Source organism: Tyto alba, unplaced genomic scaffold (genome assembly GCF_018691265.1).
Source record: "Tyto alba isolate M040663 unplaced genomic scaffold, T.alba_DEE_v4.0 Super-Scaffold_5, whole genome shotgun sequence".
NCBI lineage: Eukaryota > Metazoa > Chordata > Aves > Strigiformes > Tytonidae > Tyto > Tyto alba.
Window position 1 is genome coordinate 15,034,153 of NW_024881326.1, and position 18,235 is coordinate 15,052,387.

At 40.0% G+C, this 18,235-nt stretch overlaps 1 protein-coding gene across 2 annotated transcripts in view; it reads left to right on the forward strand.

Moving 5' to 3' along the window:
- The first annotated feature begins 12,403 nt into the window (after nt 1–12,403).
- Nucleotides 12,404–18,235, forward strand: part of LOC104359167 (sodium/hydrogen exchanger 2) — a 30,586-nt gene continuing 24,754 nt past the window's right edge. For both annotated transcript variants that reach the window (XR_004408379.2, XM_033001403.2), the window contains exons 1-3: nt 12,404–12,861; nt 14,197–14,660; nt 15,085–15,335. Coding sequence is in view for 1 of the 2 variants with exons in the window: in XM_033001403.2 (XP_032857294.1) it covers nt 12,585–12,861; nt 14,197–14,660; nt 15,085–15,335 (992 nt within the window). In the remaining variant the exon portion in view is untranslated. The remainder of the gene's footprint in view (nt 12,862–14,196; nt 14,661–15,084; nt 15,336–18,235) is intronic.

An 18,235-nucleotide genomic window follows, 5' to 3' on the forward strand; every position in this document is an offset into this window, starting at 1 on the left:
AATGCATAATGTGCATTTTTTAATATCTTTGTCAACCCTCTAAGAGAGTATGAAGGATCTTGTGATCTCAAGGTAATAATACATCAAATGCAAATATATTTGTGTTTGTCAGTCAAGGCCCTTGACATCTGATCAGTCTTTTGAAGAGATCAGAGTTGTTTGGTGAGTTTCACTGGGATGTTTTTGTTTTTTAAATCCAGCATCTTTAATTATTGAGCTTTTTAAAAAATCATCTCTGAGCTGGCATTGTCAATTAAAATATCAGTAGGCTTGAAAGATTGCCTCAGAACACCAAGAAGGTCTGAGTTTACGAGGGATTCACCCTGAAGCTCTTAATTCAAGTAATTTAGCTTATTAATTAGTTGCATTTACTGTAATAGAAACTGCATGATGGGGCTTTGAGTTAAAATTGTGCATGTTTTGGCCTATACAGAGAAAGACATTTCCAGAAAAAGGTGTACTGGACTCTTACATATTTACATATGTAAAGTCTGCACTTTTGTGGCATGGGGCTTCTTTTGGAGAAGAAAGAGGACTCAGCTGCCACTGTGTGCGTCATTGTATGGGGTGTCAGTCTGCTAAATATAGCAGCATGCATAATGGAAAGGGAACTACACAACTTTTGTGTATCTTAAGATTTTTAACCTTTTCTGATGCCTTGCAAGGTCGTTTGGGAGTGGTGGACCTTAACGAAAGTGCATGGCTCAGTGACTCTATGTAGGTAATGTCCAGCACATTCAGATGCCAGCACATGGGTTTAATATGGTTTGTATATTGAAATTTGAGATCAAACCTCAACGGTCCAAAATAAAATAAGTAGCTGGCCAATAAGGTTACTCAATCAGGTAGATTGTCTGAATGGGCCTATCTAAACATCAAGCCAATTTAGCATCTGAGCAGAGTGGATACCTCTGGTTTTGAGGTGTTTCCCAGCTTTTTATACAATTTGTTCTTGGAGCTGTAGGAAGAAGGGCATGCCGCTTCTCTTGAATTGCCTTGAAAACTCAGTATTAATTTCCCTCAGCTGCCTTTCAAAATCCTATTCCTGTTATTTGTTTCTCATCTTGAATGCCCATTTTCAATCTTTTATGTTATTTTTGCAGGCAGTCCTCAATCTGAGGTAGACTATTCCGTGATAGCATTGTAGTAGGATAGGTATTTTCACACAGATGAAAGAAGAGAGAGATTGCTGTAGTTTGACTGGCAGGATTGAGAAGAATCTGCTCCTGTGGGAAAAGTGATTGGGATGACCAAAGAAAGAACCTCTCCATCCTGATTTGCCAAGTATGAAGCAAATAATTATATAAAATCAGACTTGTACATGTTCAAGACCTAGGTGAACACTCCTTGCCTGATCAGAAATTCCATTGACCTTAGTGGTGCAAGGAGTGTAAGTAATACTGAAACTAGTCCCTGTTTTCTAAGAGGGTGATAGGAAAGGATGCTTTGCTTTTACTATTCATTGCCCTAATTCCACATATGTCTCATTAATCCCCTTCTCAGCATTCAAAATCAAGTCAGTCCTTTGGAAGAGGCCAGATGACTTCATTAAATTCTGGAGGAGTTCAGAGTGGGCAGCTCTCTAAAGTCTTCCTTGGTAGAGGTGCAGAAAATGAGTTAACTGGGGGTGAGAGCAAAAAAATTCCAAAGGGCATCAGTAACCAAAAGAGTTTGCAATTAACTGTAGAAAAAAGCGCTCTGTGGCATTTGTGCTACCTTGCCCTAGCCTTTGATTTCCCTTGGGATGTATTTATAGTTCAAACCAACATCTTGAAAGAAGTTAATTGCACAAGGTTCTTCCTGAGGAAAGGTGGAAATCAGAGTTTAAAGCTGAGGTCCAGAATCTGGTCATTTTTCTGTCCTTCCCAGTCCTGAGATACGCGTTAGAGGAGAGCAGTGCTCCTCCTGCCAGGCTCAGAACCCTGGCCCTAGATATTAAAGCCAACTGCTGTTTCAACATTGGTGTTCAGCGGCAGAAGCTGCTGAGCATTGTCAGTGGCTACGGTGGGAGAAACTCTGATACACCTGCTTCTCCCATCGCCATGAAAGAAATGGAATGGCAGAAGAGAATATGGAAATGAATGTTATTTGGCAGAATCTGAGGTTACTGTGAAGCTGTGCCCATCCCATGCCTTTTCAGGACTGGTTTCAGAACCTGTTTTTGAATTGGTTTTATTAAATATGCGGACGATTTTAGCTAGCATGAAAAAAAACCACAACACAACAAGCAGCGCTATGAGAAAAGCTTGTTATTTGTAGCCTTTATTACAATTACAGCCTGTATTACAGCCTGATGGAGGTGAGGAGTGTGTTACGTAATTCACGATAGCAGCTATACGGAAACCAACTGTATTACGGATGCAGATGAAGCAAGGCTATGTCTAGCACCTGTAAGGATAACGCATGACTTTACTGAAGGCATATTTTTGGGCTTTGTTTTTCTAATAGAAAAGCATAAGATGACTTTGTTTTTAGAATTTTACTAGATTAACAGTTTGGAGGAGGGAAAAGGGAAAATGAATTTTCAGCTAATTTATGGAGCTACTTAGCACACTATTGCATGTTTTAGCAGTGTAAATGATGTAGATAAATGCACATTGTTAATGTATAGTACCACAGACCATATTTTATTACTGATGCTATGCAGTTTTGCCTGTGGAAAAGTATCATCTATGTACTTCCCCCCCCCCCGTATTTGTTACTCTGGTTTAATCTAAAATCGAAATAACTTCTCAAAATTAACTTCATAGGAAGAAAGATATCTGTGGTGTTGCTGCAGAATACATTTTAGGAGCAAAATCAGTAATTTCTGGGAAGATGAGACAAATACATTTATTATTCACGTAGATACTATTTTTAGTTCAATTTCATTTTGATTTACATGTTTCAATCTGTGACATATTTGGATTTATTTATATTTGAAAGATACCAAGTCATATTCTGAATTTAAGTGAGTAAAACTCCATAAGTTGCGCTGGATCTGAGCCCATTTTCACCATCAAGAAAAATGGCTCAGTGAACTCAAACTATGTAGGGAAAATCAATTAAAAGGTGTGCTCTTCCACACTGCTGAAGGACAGCAGATGTGTTTCATTACAAATGAAAGCTCCCTATTTTACAGGTCATACATATAAAGCCAAATTCTGGCTGGCAGTTATGTTTATCCATGTGCCATGAAAGTCTGAAATTCAAGGAGAAATAGCAGTAGGGTTTTTCCAGTTTGCATTCCATGTTCCCACAGAGAAATGTTCATCAGGTACTGGAGCCAGGACCCTGGATTAAACTAGACCATTTGAGTTAAATCTGCCCAATTCAGATGTCATTCCCCAGCCTGTTATCTGCTGTGGGATATGAGCCTCTATAGAAGGTGACTTAATCTACCTGGGTGTGTAATAGGGATTTTTACATGCCAGAACAATTTTTCCGATCTCTATTAAATAATCAAATGATGATACTTAGTGGTGGTTTCCTTTAATACCTTCCAGTTCAGGATTTCCAGAGGTTTACAACTATTTTGCAAATAAATCTCAAAGTTCACCTCTTTTTGGAGGGAGGATTATTTCCCACAAAAAGGATTCCCAGGTGTGCAGAATAACAGCATCCATCAACTGATGTTCTTATATTCTACAGGTTGAAATCTAGAAAGATGGTAATCCAGCTTTCTCTCCACTAGTTACACATGAAATTGCAATACTGATTTTTTTTTCCTGTTTTACATAATTTCAAAATTTACCTATTTGATTGTAATTAACCTAATTTTATTTTTCTTTACCAGAACCACCTCACCACTTAATTCCTGCCTGCATCTCCTTTGAGTTAATTTGTTTGTGATAACCCTATAATCTATTGGAAATATAAATCACCTGTGTGGGTCAGCAGCTACTCAGTAGATGAGTGCCCAGCTGCTAACAAACTGCCACTGGCACGTACTACCTCCTGGCTGCCCATGGGCTTCTAAGTGGAAATAAAAGTGTTTAGTGTTGACCTGTGAATCCTAAGAGGCCAAAGACCTTCCTTCTTCCGTCCTGCTCTATGTAGAGATTGCAGATATTCCCCCTTCACTTGAGGGCTCTGCTCTGGGGAAGGCAAAAAGTTTGGAGGACTAGTTGATGCAGTGGAGCAAGCTGGGAGGGGGGATTTGTGCATCATTTGGCAGCAGGATTGTCTAGAGCTGAATTACTGAAATTTGCACAAAAGGGGTTGGGGCTTTTTTTGTGGACTACGTCTACCAGAACGTTATTTTACTTGGGATGCTAGCTTGAGGCTTTTTCAGGGAGAATGTTAGGCACTCTTGTGACAATCTTGTTAAGTTGCTGTTTCTTGGAAACAATCTGGTATCTTGTTACTTTTCCTGGGGCTTTATTTGTTGATGTTTGTTTAAGTGCTGAAAGACAGATAAGCAAGAGGCTGAGGAACTTCACCTGGTGACTGATAACTGCTGGAGACCAGAAGAGCTGTGTCTAAAACCAACCGCAGGAAAAGCACTAAGACTGGCAGGGGATTTTCATGTCTCATGAACACTGCCTCTCCTTGAGGGTAAGTGGAAACAGCATCTTTCCTAAATATAGCTCTAGTTATGTAAAATTGAAGTATGTGCCTCTGAACTCGGTGAAACTCTCCTCCGTCCGTCAGCAGCGCTGGCAAGTTAGCCGATGCTGGCTCACGTGTTTATTTTGGTAGTGTCACTGCAGTTGAATTAACCCCAAACCTCGGGGCTGCTAGCTTTAATTTCCCTCTGCTGTTTGCGTGGGACTTGAAACACTGGCTTTGCTGTGAATGTGAAGTTTTATTTATTGAAGATTAAATTCTTCACTTTATATTAAGCACACAGTATGGCTCTGGTTCATTTCTCATGCTTTTGTATTAGGCTTTTCTGCAAACTCTCAGGTCGTACTGTATGCAGCCAGAGGAAGCCTCATATAGGTTTCCTGAGATCTAAGGTGTGGCATATGCTTAGACTTCCCTGTGATAGAAATGCACCCACAGAATATTGCTGATGTGTAAAGTCTGACTTACTATTTAGGGGTCCTTGATGAACCTAAAAAATTTATTGTTTTGTGCAATAATGTAATTTCTTAATATGCTATGTTGCTGTTTTTTGTTCTTGTTCCCCATCTATAGTGACTACACACTTCTGCTTTGCAGTTGGAAGACGTGCTGACCATTTACTTGCTCTGTCCATTGCTCAACCATATAAAGTTGATGTTCCAATAATTAATTACTACTCTGAGATGCAACAAAAGTTAAAAAAGAAGAGTGAGAGAAAACCCAGACTCACACCTGCTCTCACTCTTTCTCTGTACATAAACTATATTATTGCGTTGTTTCAAGTAAATAACATTTGTGAACCTAATGGAACAGGGAACATAACTGCAAACTAATTTCCAAAAAATGTTGGCTTGCAGTTTTAAATTAACAGATTCTGCTCATTCTTCCTCTTTCCTGTGAGTTGAATTACAAAAAACCTTTCCTGGAACAGAAAATGAAAACTTCAGTGTTCCATATGCAAAAACTATGCAAGTTAGACTGTAAAATAATATACCTGGATATTCACACAGATGGTGTTTGAATGTTCAGAAAGGAATCTGGCGTAACCCTGATTCCCTTTGCTCTAACCATTCACCACTCGAGCCCAGCTATTAAAGTACAGGTCACTGATCATAGGCAATGCCATTGCAGTGAAATGGCTTTCAGACAGATTTATTGAATATTTTTATATAACAAATACATCCTAGGAAGTAGCCACCTGCTTATGTTTGTTTCACAAAAAAAAAACAAAGGTTGCATTTGGCAGATAAAGGACTTCAGAGAAAGTAGACATCTAAGAGTGCATCTCCAGCCTACCTTGGGGTACGTTGCAGTATGTGGGACCGGCATGTGGGTGTCCAGAGAGCAGCGTGGTGCTCAGTGAGCCACTAAATGGGGACTGAGCTCCACACCAAGTTGGAGTCTGTGAATTAAAATATCCATCTAATAAATATACAATCTTCAGGAAGCATAACGTGCTCACACCTCTGTCTGAGGTAAAAAATTATCGTATTCATGTATATGGGATCTACTACAACTTTTTTACAAGTCATTTACAGTCACAGGTTTAATGCAGGTGGCACTTGCCTGCTGTAGTCACTTATGCCGATTCCCAGGTTTTATTTACCTCTTTGGCTCTTGTTTTATTTTGGTATTACAGAACTGTCATAACCATGCACCATGACAACAGTAATATTCAGTGTTTGGTTTGTCCAGGCTTGTGTGTTTTTCCAGTGGGTGGTTAGCAGTTTAGTCAGGACAGGAGGAGTTGAGTAAACACAGAAAATAGTGAATAAGAAGAATTTCTTTTGTCCTTCCCCCCAGCTGAGGCTGTGTGAGAGAGAAAGCACCAAGAGCAGCAATGGAGAAGAAGCAGTTGATATCCCTCGCTCTTCCCAGCAGCCAGACCACAGCTGAGGGAAGGGTGGAGGTTTGCAAAGATGTTGATGTGACCCACGAGTGTGACCCGTGCGCCTCCTACCAGGGCAGGTTCCTGCAGGAGTTTGTTCCTTGCACCATGAAATACCTTCCAGTCTTGTTCTGTGTAATGCCCAAGGGCAGAGCAGGAAAAAATCTTCAGCTGTGCTCTCATGAGGAGGGCTGGAAGGATCCTTGGGAGTCGTATTGGTTTGGGCTCCTAATTAATGAGAAACAACTTCCATGCCATGGTTGACTCCTGTGATTGGACTCAGCCTCTGGGTCTCTTAGTCTGACCCACTGTACAGCACCATGACCCAGAGATTTTTTGCACAGATTTAAAGACCTTAGTTTGATCATGTAAAAAGTAATGAGTGTATTAAAAGTATTATTTAATGGAAGAAATCTCATACCACCGCTTGAATATGAATGTGATTTGCAGTTGTGTGGGTACTGGATGTGTCTCTGGGAGTTAAAAGTTTGCAGTTGAAATCATAAAAATAGTTCTTAGATTACCAAAACCAACAAGTATTAGTTGTTTTATTGAGGCCACAATTAACAGTATTCTATGGTTGTTGTGCTGGAGAAAATTATTAAAGGCCATCTTACAAGTCATTTAAGCAATTGCTCAAAGTGCTTAAGGAAAAGCAGAACTCAAACAGAAGTCAGTGCCAAAATTATTAAAGTGGTACTCAGCCTGGAATTGCCCTATAGGAGTTCTTTAAGACCATGTTAATTAAGCAGGTGTTAAATGTAAAGCTGCAATGCAGTCAGTTTGCAAGTGTGCTGCCTGATGTGCTGTGTGGTGGGGAGTGTAACCAGGTTGCTGTGTTTGTAATGAGAGCAGTATGGAAACTATATGGGAGCTGTATGGAAAAAGAGTAGGTACAAAGCAAGGAGAATATGGATCTTTTGGATTTTCCTAATGTTGATACAGGAGGGACTGTTTATCAAACTCTTTCCATGTAGGCAAGGTAAAACCAGCAGTGATAAATCTGTGTTTTTCAAGTTGGCAAAATGTTAAGCAATGAGCCACAAAATTTGCATCTAGCATTGTATATGTCCTCTGCGGCTTCCTGATGAGAGAAAATGTGGGCAAAGAGAATGTCTTATTCTTTTGGTTTGTTCTTCTTTACTTGTTTCTTATTAATATTGCATTTGCTCAATGTAATTTTGTTCAAATTATTGTTAAAACCAGATTTTGAATGAAGTCACTGATGTTAAATTAAATATACATTCTTGCCTGGGCTCTGTGGGGTGCACATGAGTTCAGCAGCACATCAATTCATCCAGCTCACTGCAATGCAAAGTTATTTTCTCAATATATTCATGGCCTGTGATATACTGAAAAAACCCATGCCATGGCTTTGAATATTAGGGGTTTTCCATTCTTGCTGTCCAGAATAGCTATGAGTGTGATCCTTCTCAGCAAGGGAAATGCAATGAGGGACTTGGTCTTAATTTCCGTTCCGATTAAATCTTGCTAAACTGCCTGTCTGCTTATGTGTTTTCTGTGTTTGCTCGCAGGCTTGCATATGGATAGAAATAAGTAATCTTCTGTTCTGGCTTCTTCAGAAAGAAGATCAGTATTTTATGTGCAGTCTTCACTGTGCATATTAAAATGTAATGGAAAATGCAGGCAGTGAGGAGGAGAAGCTGAAAAATAAGGTGATTATATGTGAAAATATGAGCAGTTTGCATTCTGATGGGGGGGGGAAGTGATTTTGCACATTCGTAAATGAGAATGGCTTTCTCCTTCAGGTTTTAGACAATGCATGTAAATAAATGGCCATTCTGATGTTAGTGGGAAAAATCATATTTACATACCAAATGTAGATATCGTTAACACTTATATTTTATCTTTCACAATGAGCTGATTAGATGGAGTGTACATGTAAATTTTTTTAGGAGCTTCTCTATGTGTGTGTCCCACAGCTCATGTCAGAGAGCTGTTACTGTTACAGCACAAAACCAGCTCAAATGAGGATGTATATCTGAATTTTTGCTTGGGGTGGCAGGTAGAGAGGGAACGAAACTGCCATCCTGGTTTAGCTTTTCAGGAGAGGCTCCGGTTTATTAATTTGCTTGTGGAGCAGGATGCTTTTAATGAAACCTATTGGCTGCTTTGTGCAAAAAGGAAGGGGTTTTAGGGTAAGCTGGGGAAAAATATTTCTTTGAAAAAAGCGGGGGGCAAAACCAAAATATGATAACACTAAAGCATCATCTGGGTGATCCCAAACACTGTATGAGTGATTGGCATTATCTGTTAAGAGAAAACAAAAATCATATTTAGAATGGACACAGTGTCTCTGCATTTAAATAATTTCTGGAAATATTGAACCTTTGTAGTATAGAAAAAGAAACCTTAGCCTTTCTGAGGTCAGTAAACACCACTAATATTTATTTGAAAATCTCTTTATTCTTGTCACAGATCATGAAAGCACAGGTAGAACTGCTGTGGCCAAAAGTAGCTCTGTCCCGGCTGGCAGCAGCTGGCCCTGGGGTTCGTGCTTTCCTGGGGTGCTGCAGATCTGGTGTTTTCTATGAAATAAGAAATATTTTCTTCTGTGAAAGAAGAGATAATTCTACTAGGATTACCTGAATTTCACTGACTACTGGAAATCAGTGGGAGTCCTGATGGTGGGAAATCCTGCAGTTCCTTTCCAGTGGGAGGAAGATGACTGATGAGTTTTGCGTCGGGCAAATTTTTTGAGTCATTATACTATGTGATTCTTTGTGCTGGATATTTCTGGGAGGCCCTAGTCCATCATAGGTTTTTCACATGTTATTAACCATAAGTTGTAAAACTTTGAGTGCTTGTATTTGAATAAATGCTTAAATGATTTCCTGATTTGAGGCCCAAATAATATGTAGAGTCTGCAGTACCATAGCTAAAAGTTGCACAACAAATTATTTTTCTTCCCCCCTATATAAGGCATGAGTTTATTCAAAGCTTTTATAATTTTCAGTAGTTGATATGTGAATTTCAAGAGGTGATGAAAGTTAATTTACAATATTTTTTTTTTTTGTTAAATGATACATGCATTCATAGAAAAAGAGAGGAGTTAGAGTATACTTAGAAGTAATTACACATCAGGAAGGTAAGAGAAAAGATTTCACATCTTTTTGCTCTTTCTTTGCTCTCTAAGTAAAGAAAAATAATTTGTTGTCATTGGTTAAGGAGTATAAAGAGTTAAAACAATTAATTTAAGCTAACATTTTCATTGCAGGAGCCTGAATTCTGGTCACTGTTACCATATCACACAATACTCTGTTCTTCTCATGGTCCTCTTCATTCCAGCAGGAGCAAGATACTCATCAACACAATTATGGGAATCAGAAGCTAATCCAGAAACCTAAAAGTGTGGGAAAGCACAATGCATTGGGAGAAAATGAAAGCATGTCAGTAAACATATGATCAAATGGTACTCTCATTAAAAAGTCATTCAATAATATCAATAGTCATTACATGGGGAACAACATGTTATTCTGTTATCAGAGAACTTTGGAAAAACATTTTGTCTTTGGCTTTTGGTTTATTTATAACTAAAGTATAATGAACAGGGATACATATAAGAATTTAAGGGAAGTATCAAGCTTATTTACTTCAGGGTAAAACAATGCAAAATAGAAAAATGAGGAGTTTCCAAATCCTAAAAGCAAACTTGAAGGTTCTCACTGTAATGAAATATGATGTCCAAAAAATTTGTAAGGAGTCTTTCATTATCCTTGCCCAGGACTAGGTGCAGAGAGCCAGTAATTAGAGTGTGAAGGAAAATGGAGCTTTTAAGGAGATGCTCAAAGCTTTGCAGGATGAAAGCCAGTTTGCAGAGAGGGGCTGAGCTGATCCTTCAGCGTGGAGCTTGTTGCAGGGTCACGACCCTCGTCAAAGAAAAGCGCAGAGAAGAAAACGAGAGAAATAGGTTAATTAAAAACTCTGCACAGGGTACTGGCCCAGGCTCTTTTCCATTCTGTTAACATTTTATATCTTTTTTCTTAAGAACCATGCTGTGTTTTGCTCTGTTCAGAGAGGTTTGGTGAACAGTTGAGGTAAATAAGTATGCAAGCATGTGTTTTTGCTTCACCTGTTAACTATTGCTTAATCCTTAAAGTCCTGATTTTGTAAGTTAACTTTATTTGAAAAATGGAGCACATTTAAATGTTATCCATTTAATGTTATCTGACCTTCCTCAGATACTGTCTGAACTCTGTTTTTTTTCTGGTTCCATTATCAAATAGATATTGATTCTACACACAAGAACATTTTCCAGATAGCGCTGTTGAGCTCCATGCGGCAGGCCTTTTTTTTTTCTTTTTTTTTTTTTTTTTTCCCTTCCAAGATGCAAATATTTATTTTTTTTGGCTTAAGGTAAATGTAAGCAAATACTTTCTTGCTTTTCTCCTGAGAATAGCAAAAATCAAAATGTATCGTATGGGAGTAGAGGGGAGTGTGAGATTGTCAAAACTCCTTTCACATGCCACCAAATGAAAAAAAAATCTTCAGACTCCTAAATTCAGCTCCAAATTTATCAGGTAAAGGAGGAAATACAATGGCTTGGCATGTGAGCTCAGGCTCAGGGGTGCTTCCACTGCTCTTAGCTCTGGCTAAGTAATTTCTTAATCGCTGCTAAAAGCACTGTGTTCTCCCCCCCTTCAAAGTAACAAGGGATCTCATCTCCTCGCTTCTTCCTCTCCTCCCCATCCCATCCCAGACCCTATGGAATTGAACTATGAAACAAAGATGGAGAAGAACCATGTGGAATTTCTGTCTTCTAATCGTCCTGCAGCTTTGTTTATTTTTTAAATATACACAGGGCGAAGTGGCACCAAGTTTAAAAAGCTTAGTTTTCTGTAAGACTGCTCTAATGAGAGGAGTGTTGCTTTGCTTTAAAATCAGCAAGTGTGGTAAAAGCACATTATAAATTCAAATTAAACATGGTAAAGTAGAAAGAAGTCACTCCTAGGGTGTATCACTGCATTTCTCCTGTCTCCCAAAGTTTATCCTCCTTCTGCTTTATAAATCAGATCAGAAGCAAGGGGCTCACATGGTACTGAGAAACCCAGGGTCTGTGTCTGCATGAGGTTGAGTTCTGACTTTTCTGCTGTAAAGTGGGTCACCAATTTATTATTGGCAGCTCAATTTTGATGTCATTTAGGCAGCTGAAGAGAAACAAATAGACCATCGATCAGTCTAGCAACAGCCTGGGGCCTCCCCATTTTAATTATATATATTCTTTGGACCAAATTCAACGCTGCTGAAACATCATCAACTTAAATGAAACTCCACAATGGAGGAATATGACCCGATATGTTTTTTTCCCCTCTGTATTATTAATGCATCTAACGCTGTTGCAAATAACTTTTTATGTCTCTCCAACTTTTCTAAGCAAGCTCACTCAGTTTTTGATGCCGTTTTCAGGTAGTGAAGACTGATTAAAATAGCTTTTCCTGTTAGCCCTTACTATAGGAAGCTTTAAGCAATTGTTGGAACTTATTGGTTCTGTACTGGTGACCTCTCTCCAGCACAACACTGCAGCTCTGTATTTAGTGTAATAAAGCTGTATTCTTCGCTTGATTTACCAAATGGAAACTGTGATTATCAGTAATGTTGCTGCCATGTGCTCTCTCTATGGGCACTGGAGAAACCCAGTGAGGTCTGCTGTAAGATGGGTCCATTTCTGGATGGGGCTGTTTTATGTGGGACCTGTTCCATCAAAGCCTGGCTGCTCTAGCAGCAGTGAAGATTTTTTTTTTTCCCCCCTTCAGGAAGGGTTTCTGAGAGACTGGAAGCAACAGTATGTCAAGAGTTAGGACTAAAATGCAACTTGTCTTTCTCCCAGCATGCATAGATGTGCAGCTGCTCTAAGGGCGCACAAGGCATTTCTTTGAGGAAGCATCTGCGGGAGGAGCCTCTGCCTGTTTGGGCATGTGGTGCCAAAGGCCGGGATTCTCCCGCAGGGTCTCCTGGCTGGAAACTAATGGACCAGGGGAGGAGAGTCAGGGTGAGGCGGAGCGGTTGCTCCTCTCTGCAGCAACCCACGCAAGGAGGGCGAGCTGGGCTCCGGTGTCTCCAGCAGCGGGACCCACCGACCGGGAGCAGCCAGTGACCAAATCCCCGCGGCAGACGGCTTCCAGGGCAAATGGAGGGGCAGAGGCCAGGGTGCAGAGCTGCAGCTGCTGTCCTAGCTGGGTCCTTGCTCTCCTCCGTCCTCCAAGCCACCAGGGTCAGAGCCCCGCGGGGCTCCCCACCAATGCCGCTGCTGGAGGATGTGATCCCGGAGAATACCAGCTGGGCTGCCGAGGAAGCCCAGGGTAACGAATCCTCAGAGCATGCGTTTTTCTCTCCAGATTATCAGCACGTCCAAGTCCCCTTTGAAATCACACTCTGGATCATGCTTGCTTCCTTGGCCAAAATAGGTAAGGCATCTGGAGAGGGTGAGGAAGGACAGGGGTCTCCATGGGGATGGTGTGGGCAGAGGTGGCCTTTGCTTCACCACTTCTCATCTTGGAACCTGAGATAATGTGCCAAGTCCTAAGGATGCACATATTGTGTGCCAGGCATACTGCACGCATGGGAAATATCTACCCGGTTGCATTTTAGGTTGGAAATGATGGTTTCCCATCTAGAAGTTAATATCTGTGCATGGTGTTGCTGTTAGTAGAAAAAACGTCAGGGTTTCCAGGAATTTTATTTAACTGCAGTACACACCAAAGTATGCATTCATCTTCATTAGCTTGCCAGCTACGCTTCATGCAGATTGTCCACTGACATCTTCATCTTAAAATGAAGACTCCTTAAACTGGGTATAGGAATGTGGAAATTAGATACTTTTTTTTTTTTTTTTTTTTAATTCCAGGAATTGCGATCACTTTTGTTAAATTACTGCTATAAGAGCTATTTTACAGCATTTTTTCTTTTATATTTTTCCTTAGAAGGGAGAATTCTCTGAGATTCATTTAGATCAGAACTTTTTTCAGATGGAAATGGTCTTTCTGTTGTGCTATTCTGCATATTATATGATGAGATTTCAACTCTATTAACATGCGTGAAGAAATGATAATGATCACAGATTTTTTTTTTTTTATTATACCTATTCCAGTTTGGTTTGTTTCAATTACTTTCTTTCTTTTAATAACTCACCTAAAGTACTTGCAGTTGTTGTCAGCATTTCTCTCTCACATTGGGTATTGCACGAGGCTGGCTTGACTGGACTTTTTTCAATGTTAACATTAGCTTTAAGTTTTAATGATTAAATAATATTAAAAGTGGCACTAGTTATAATTAATGAGAAAGCTTTTTTGTGATTTTTTTTTTTTAATGTATAGAATCTGTATTGTGTTTAAAATTAGCAGTTGCTATTTACGTGAGTGCTGAAGATGGCATGCTAAATAGATTACATCATGAATAATTCCAAATACCTTTTTATTTATGTAGATTATTTAGTTTTTCTATTTGTGTATTACCTGAAAACATGTCTTTAACCTTATGCTATGATGAACTGCAGTCTGAACCAATAGTAATTTTAGACAGTTTAGTATTTTCAGTAATCTTTCAGATTTTCTAGCCAATTTCTTATTGGGCTACTTCACCTAAATTGTGTGCATTTATTAGTACTACTCCAAATCACAGCCTGCTGGAGGTGAGAACATGGGGAGCTTCCTCACCCCAACAAAGAACTGGTTGGTGCTCTTCAGCCAGTTTGGGCTGATGAGATAATACAATGTTTTTTTTTTCTATTCACCCCCTTCCAGGGTTTCATCTGTATAACAAGCTGCCTTTTGTTGTTCCCGAAAGCTGCTTATTGATATTTGTAGGACTCATCATGGGGGGAATCATCTACGGCTTAAATGACAAGTCACCACCTGTTATGGACAGCGACATCTTTTTTCTGTACCTCCTGCCACCCATCGTCCTTGACGCGGGTTACTTCATGCCCAGCCGACCCTTTTTTGAGAACATCGGCACTATCCTCCTCTACGCGGTCGTGGGGACAATATGGAATGTGTTTGGGATTGGCTTTTCCCTGTACGGGATCTGCCAGGTGAAAGCCTTTCACTTGCAGGATGTGTCGTTGCTCCACAACCTCCTGTTCGGCAGCCTGATTGCTGCCGTGGATCCCGTGGCGGTCTTGGCGGTCTTTGAAGAGATACACGTCAATGAAAAGCTGCACATTTTGGTCTTCGGCGAATCGCTCCTGAATGACGCTGTGACAGTGGTAAGGACTAGCCTTTATTTTCAGTATTTAACGTTCAGAGGAAGGATGGGCTGGTGCTGAGAGGTGGGACATGAGATCTGCGGAGGGAAAAGGCATCAACAGCCTCTTCTAGCAGAGGGCTCCTTGTCCACTTCTCTGGCCTGAGGTCCTAAGAATCTCTTTGTATGCCTGGAGACAGAAACGCATGCGAATGCCACAGCATGCCCCTGGTAGGAGCCTACCTCCAGAGAATCAGAGAGTCATAGACTACCAGGTTGGAAGGGACCTCAAGGATCATCTGGTCCCTTTCCTGGCAAAAGCACAGTCTAGACAAGATGGGCCTGCACTGGCAGAAATCCTAGCAGCATATTTTAATGTCATTGCTATGTATGACTATATCTGGTGAAAGCCTTGTTAGCGGCTGTTTTTCATTTTTCTCACCCAGGTGCTCTACAAGCTATTTCGGTCTTTCTGTGAAATGCCAACCATCAAAAGCATGGATGTGTTTGCTGGAGTTGGAAAATTCTTTGTGGTTGGGATAGGAGGAGTTTTAGTAGGTCTTATTTTTGGGATGACTGCGGCCTTTACCACGCGATTCACCAAGGATATCCGTGTCATCGAACCACTCTTTGTCTTCCTGTACAGCTATCTTTCCTACCTCACAGCTGAAATGTTTCACCTTTCGGGGATTGTGGCGTAAGTATGTCCCAGCATCTTGTCTGTCCAGGAAAGCTTTCTGGCTATATTTACTGAAAAGTATCAGAAAAAGTTTTAAAGTAAGTTCGCTTAGTTGGAAATCTGTGTATGACAGCAAACAGTGAGTATAAAAGCCTGTGGAAGACCGAGGGGTGTAACCCCATTTCACAGATTACACAATGACACATCAGTGGTAACGCCTGCAAGTCACAAGCAATCCCGATGACTACTGCTGGGAGAGCTTCCCACAGCTGATCAGTTTATGTAGGTTATTGAGGCATGTTTATTTGAGCTCCATGGTTTTTGTTTGGAAACCTTGGAAGTTCAAGCAGCAAGACTCCTAGTTGATTTGGCAGAGCCAGAAGAGACTTTTCTGGCATATTTTGTTATTTTCCATGTGTGGCCTTGTCAAAACCAACATTTGATCTGCTGCAAAGAGCATTTAATCAACTCCTCAGAAAAGATTTGGTCTCAGTTTACAGGATGTCTGTTGTAGCGTCCTCCTCCTGAGCTGCATGCCCTACCTACCAGCTAGATTTGGGTGGTGGCAGACCTTATGGTGACAGAGCAAAGTGAGCAATGGGGTGGGAGGGGTGTATCCCCCACAGAGCTGAAGCCTGGAAATATTCCTCCTGTTTGGGAGTGGAGGGCTCAGATGGAAACCTCTGCTTTGGAGACTCTGACTTACCACCAGAAGTTCAGACACAGCTCATGAGTGAGTTCGGTCTCCTGAGTGAGGGTGCCATCCATCATCTCTCTGTCTCCAGTAACGTTGGAAATCCACTGACCAATTTCAGCCAAAGATTTTAAAGGTACTAAACCCAAGCTGCTTGCAATTTACTACAACACAGCCAGTCCTATACACTCTTCAGTCTGAAAACCACTTCAGACCACTGGCAGATTTTCTCTGTGAAGTTTTTGTAAAATGAGGGTATAGCAAGATGGGGCAGCCTGTCTCCAGTGGCCACGTCCCACGCTGTGTCAGGTACTATCTCATGTATTGCCATGGAACTTTTCAGATCAGCAAAGCAAAACTCTGTTTCTGTAAGTTCAGTCTTTCACGAGTTGTAATTTATAAATAATACAGTTAATTTATTTTTATTTTTACTGGGTAGGGTTTTCAATAAAAAGAGTAATTTGGGGCCAGATCTTCAGTTTTAGGAGAGGTAACTGACTGAGATTCATGCTTACTTTATTGGGCATTTCACTTGCAGAGCAGGTGCTGAGAAAAAAATAGGTGTAATAATACTAATGATCAAAGAAAGCTCACCTCGGAAAGCAGAGACAGATGAAAAACAGTGATTCGGTCCTTCTGGTTTCTGTGGGTTGATATCTGTTGCATTTGGTTCTCCTATCCAAACTAAGTCAGCTGATGCTGAGGATCATAACCAACTATTTAATATTTCCCAAAAGACCATAAAGTGCACTTAGGCTGCATTGATAGCTACAGTGTAAACAACTGTAAATCTGATAATAATGAAGATAAAAAGAGAATTAAAAAATTAAGTCAGGTACCAGCTAGACACAGGAGTATCTGGGAGATCTATTTTAAAACTAATGATACTGCTTTGGATATAAACCATTCCTGTATCTTGCAGATTTTGTTTCCTTGAATGGTTAATAGGAGCAATATTCTAGCATTACTGAAAATAATTCTAGCTCTGGGAATAGGTAAGAGAAAGCCTATTTATAGGAGCACAAGATGAACAGTGAAATAAATATGCTGCATAATCATTATGGAGCAGAAAACATTCAATCCTAATGGTGTCTACTTCTATCAATCACAATCTACTGTACACATTATGGAACCCATTTTCTATACTTTTGAATAATGCATTGTTTCTAAAGCAAAACAATTGCAAAGGCAGCTGATTCCTGCACTGCTGGTCTTATAATTGCCAAATTATAAATGCCTCTTTTTTAGGTATCTTGATTTCAAACAATTCATTCGTGACTAGGGAATACTGTATTATAAGAAGCAGATCTTGGCAGTTTGTTTCTTTGAAAAATAATTTGATTGCCAAAAAAATTGATTCTACATAGTTAAAAAAAAAAAATCTGTGAGTACAACTCAATCTACTAATCAGTTCTGCAAATGTTTTTTAAGTTGATTTTTTTTTTTTTTCTTACCCCCCTCCTGCCCGCCTTGCTGTAGTGGCAGTGTCCATTTTTGAAACTGTGACAGGACAAGTGTAGTGTATTCCTTCTCTGTGAATCTGATGTGAACCTATATCTATTCTCCAATAAGTGTTCCCAAACCACAGCTCTGGAAGTCACTTGCCTGTAAATACTTGTTGGATTTCTTAGTTCCTAGCTGGAACTATTTTACTTGCTACTTATTGAGGCAGAAACAGAAGAATTTATTATTTTCTTTTTAGCCTGTGGTTCAATCCCTGTTACCCTTTCTGGCTCAGTGTTTTATGCAAAGCAGGTCAGTCTAAAAAGGACAAATCCAAAAAGACTGATTTCAGAATATTTTGAAGCATTGTACATTTTCTTAGGAGGTGAAAGAGGTGAACTCAAACAACATTAGATGAATTTATAAAAGGGCATATTAATTTGAAAAAGTATTTTTGTTTCTTCTAATTTCTTGTTGTTCCAGCCAAATATCTGACTGATATTTTCCCATAATAGTGTTGCTGATTTTCTTAGCGCTTTAGTAAAGCAGAAATTAATATAGCTGTTGTCTGTTCCTTTGTCTTGATCCCACAATCAATGCTGAGTTGTGGCAGGGAGGATGTGTTAGTGGTTCACTGGTGAGCCAGAAGGAAAGTGGCCCTTGCTCTGCTTTTGTTAGTTGTGCAGAGCAGGAGCAGAAATGACAGTGTCTTCATGAAATAAATAAATAGCTGTGGAGGGGAGAATTGGGGTCTTTGGTTTCATACAGTTTATAAAACCAC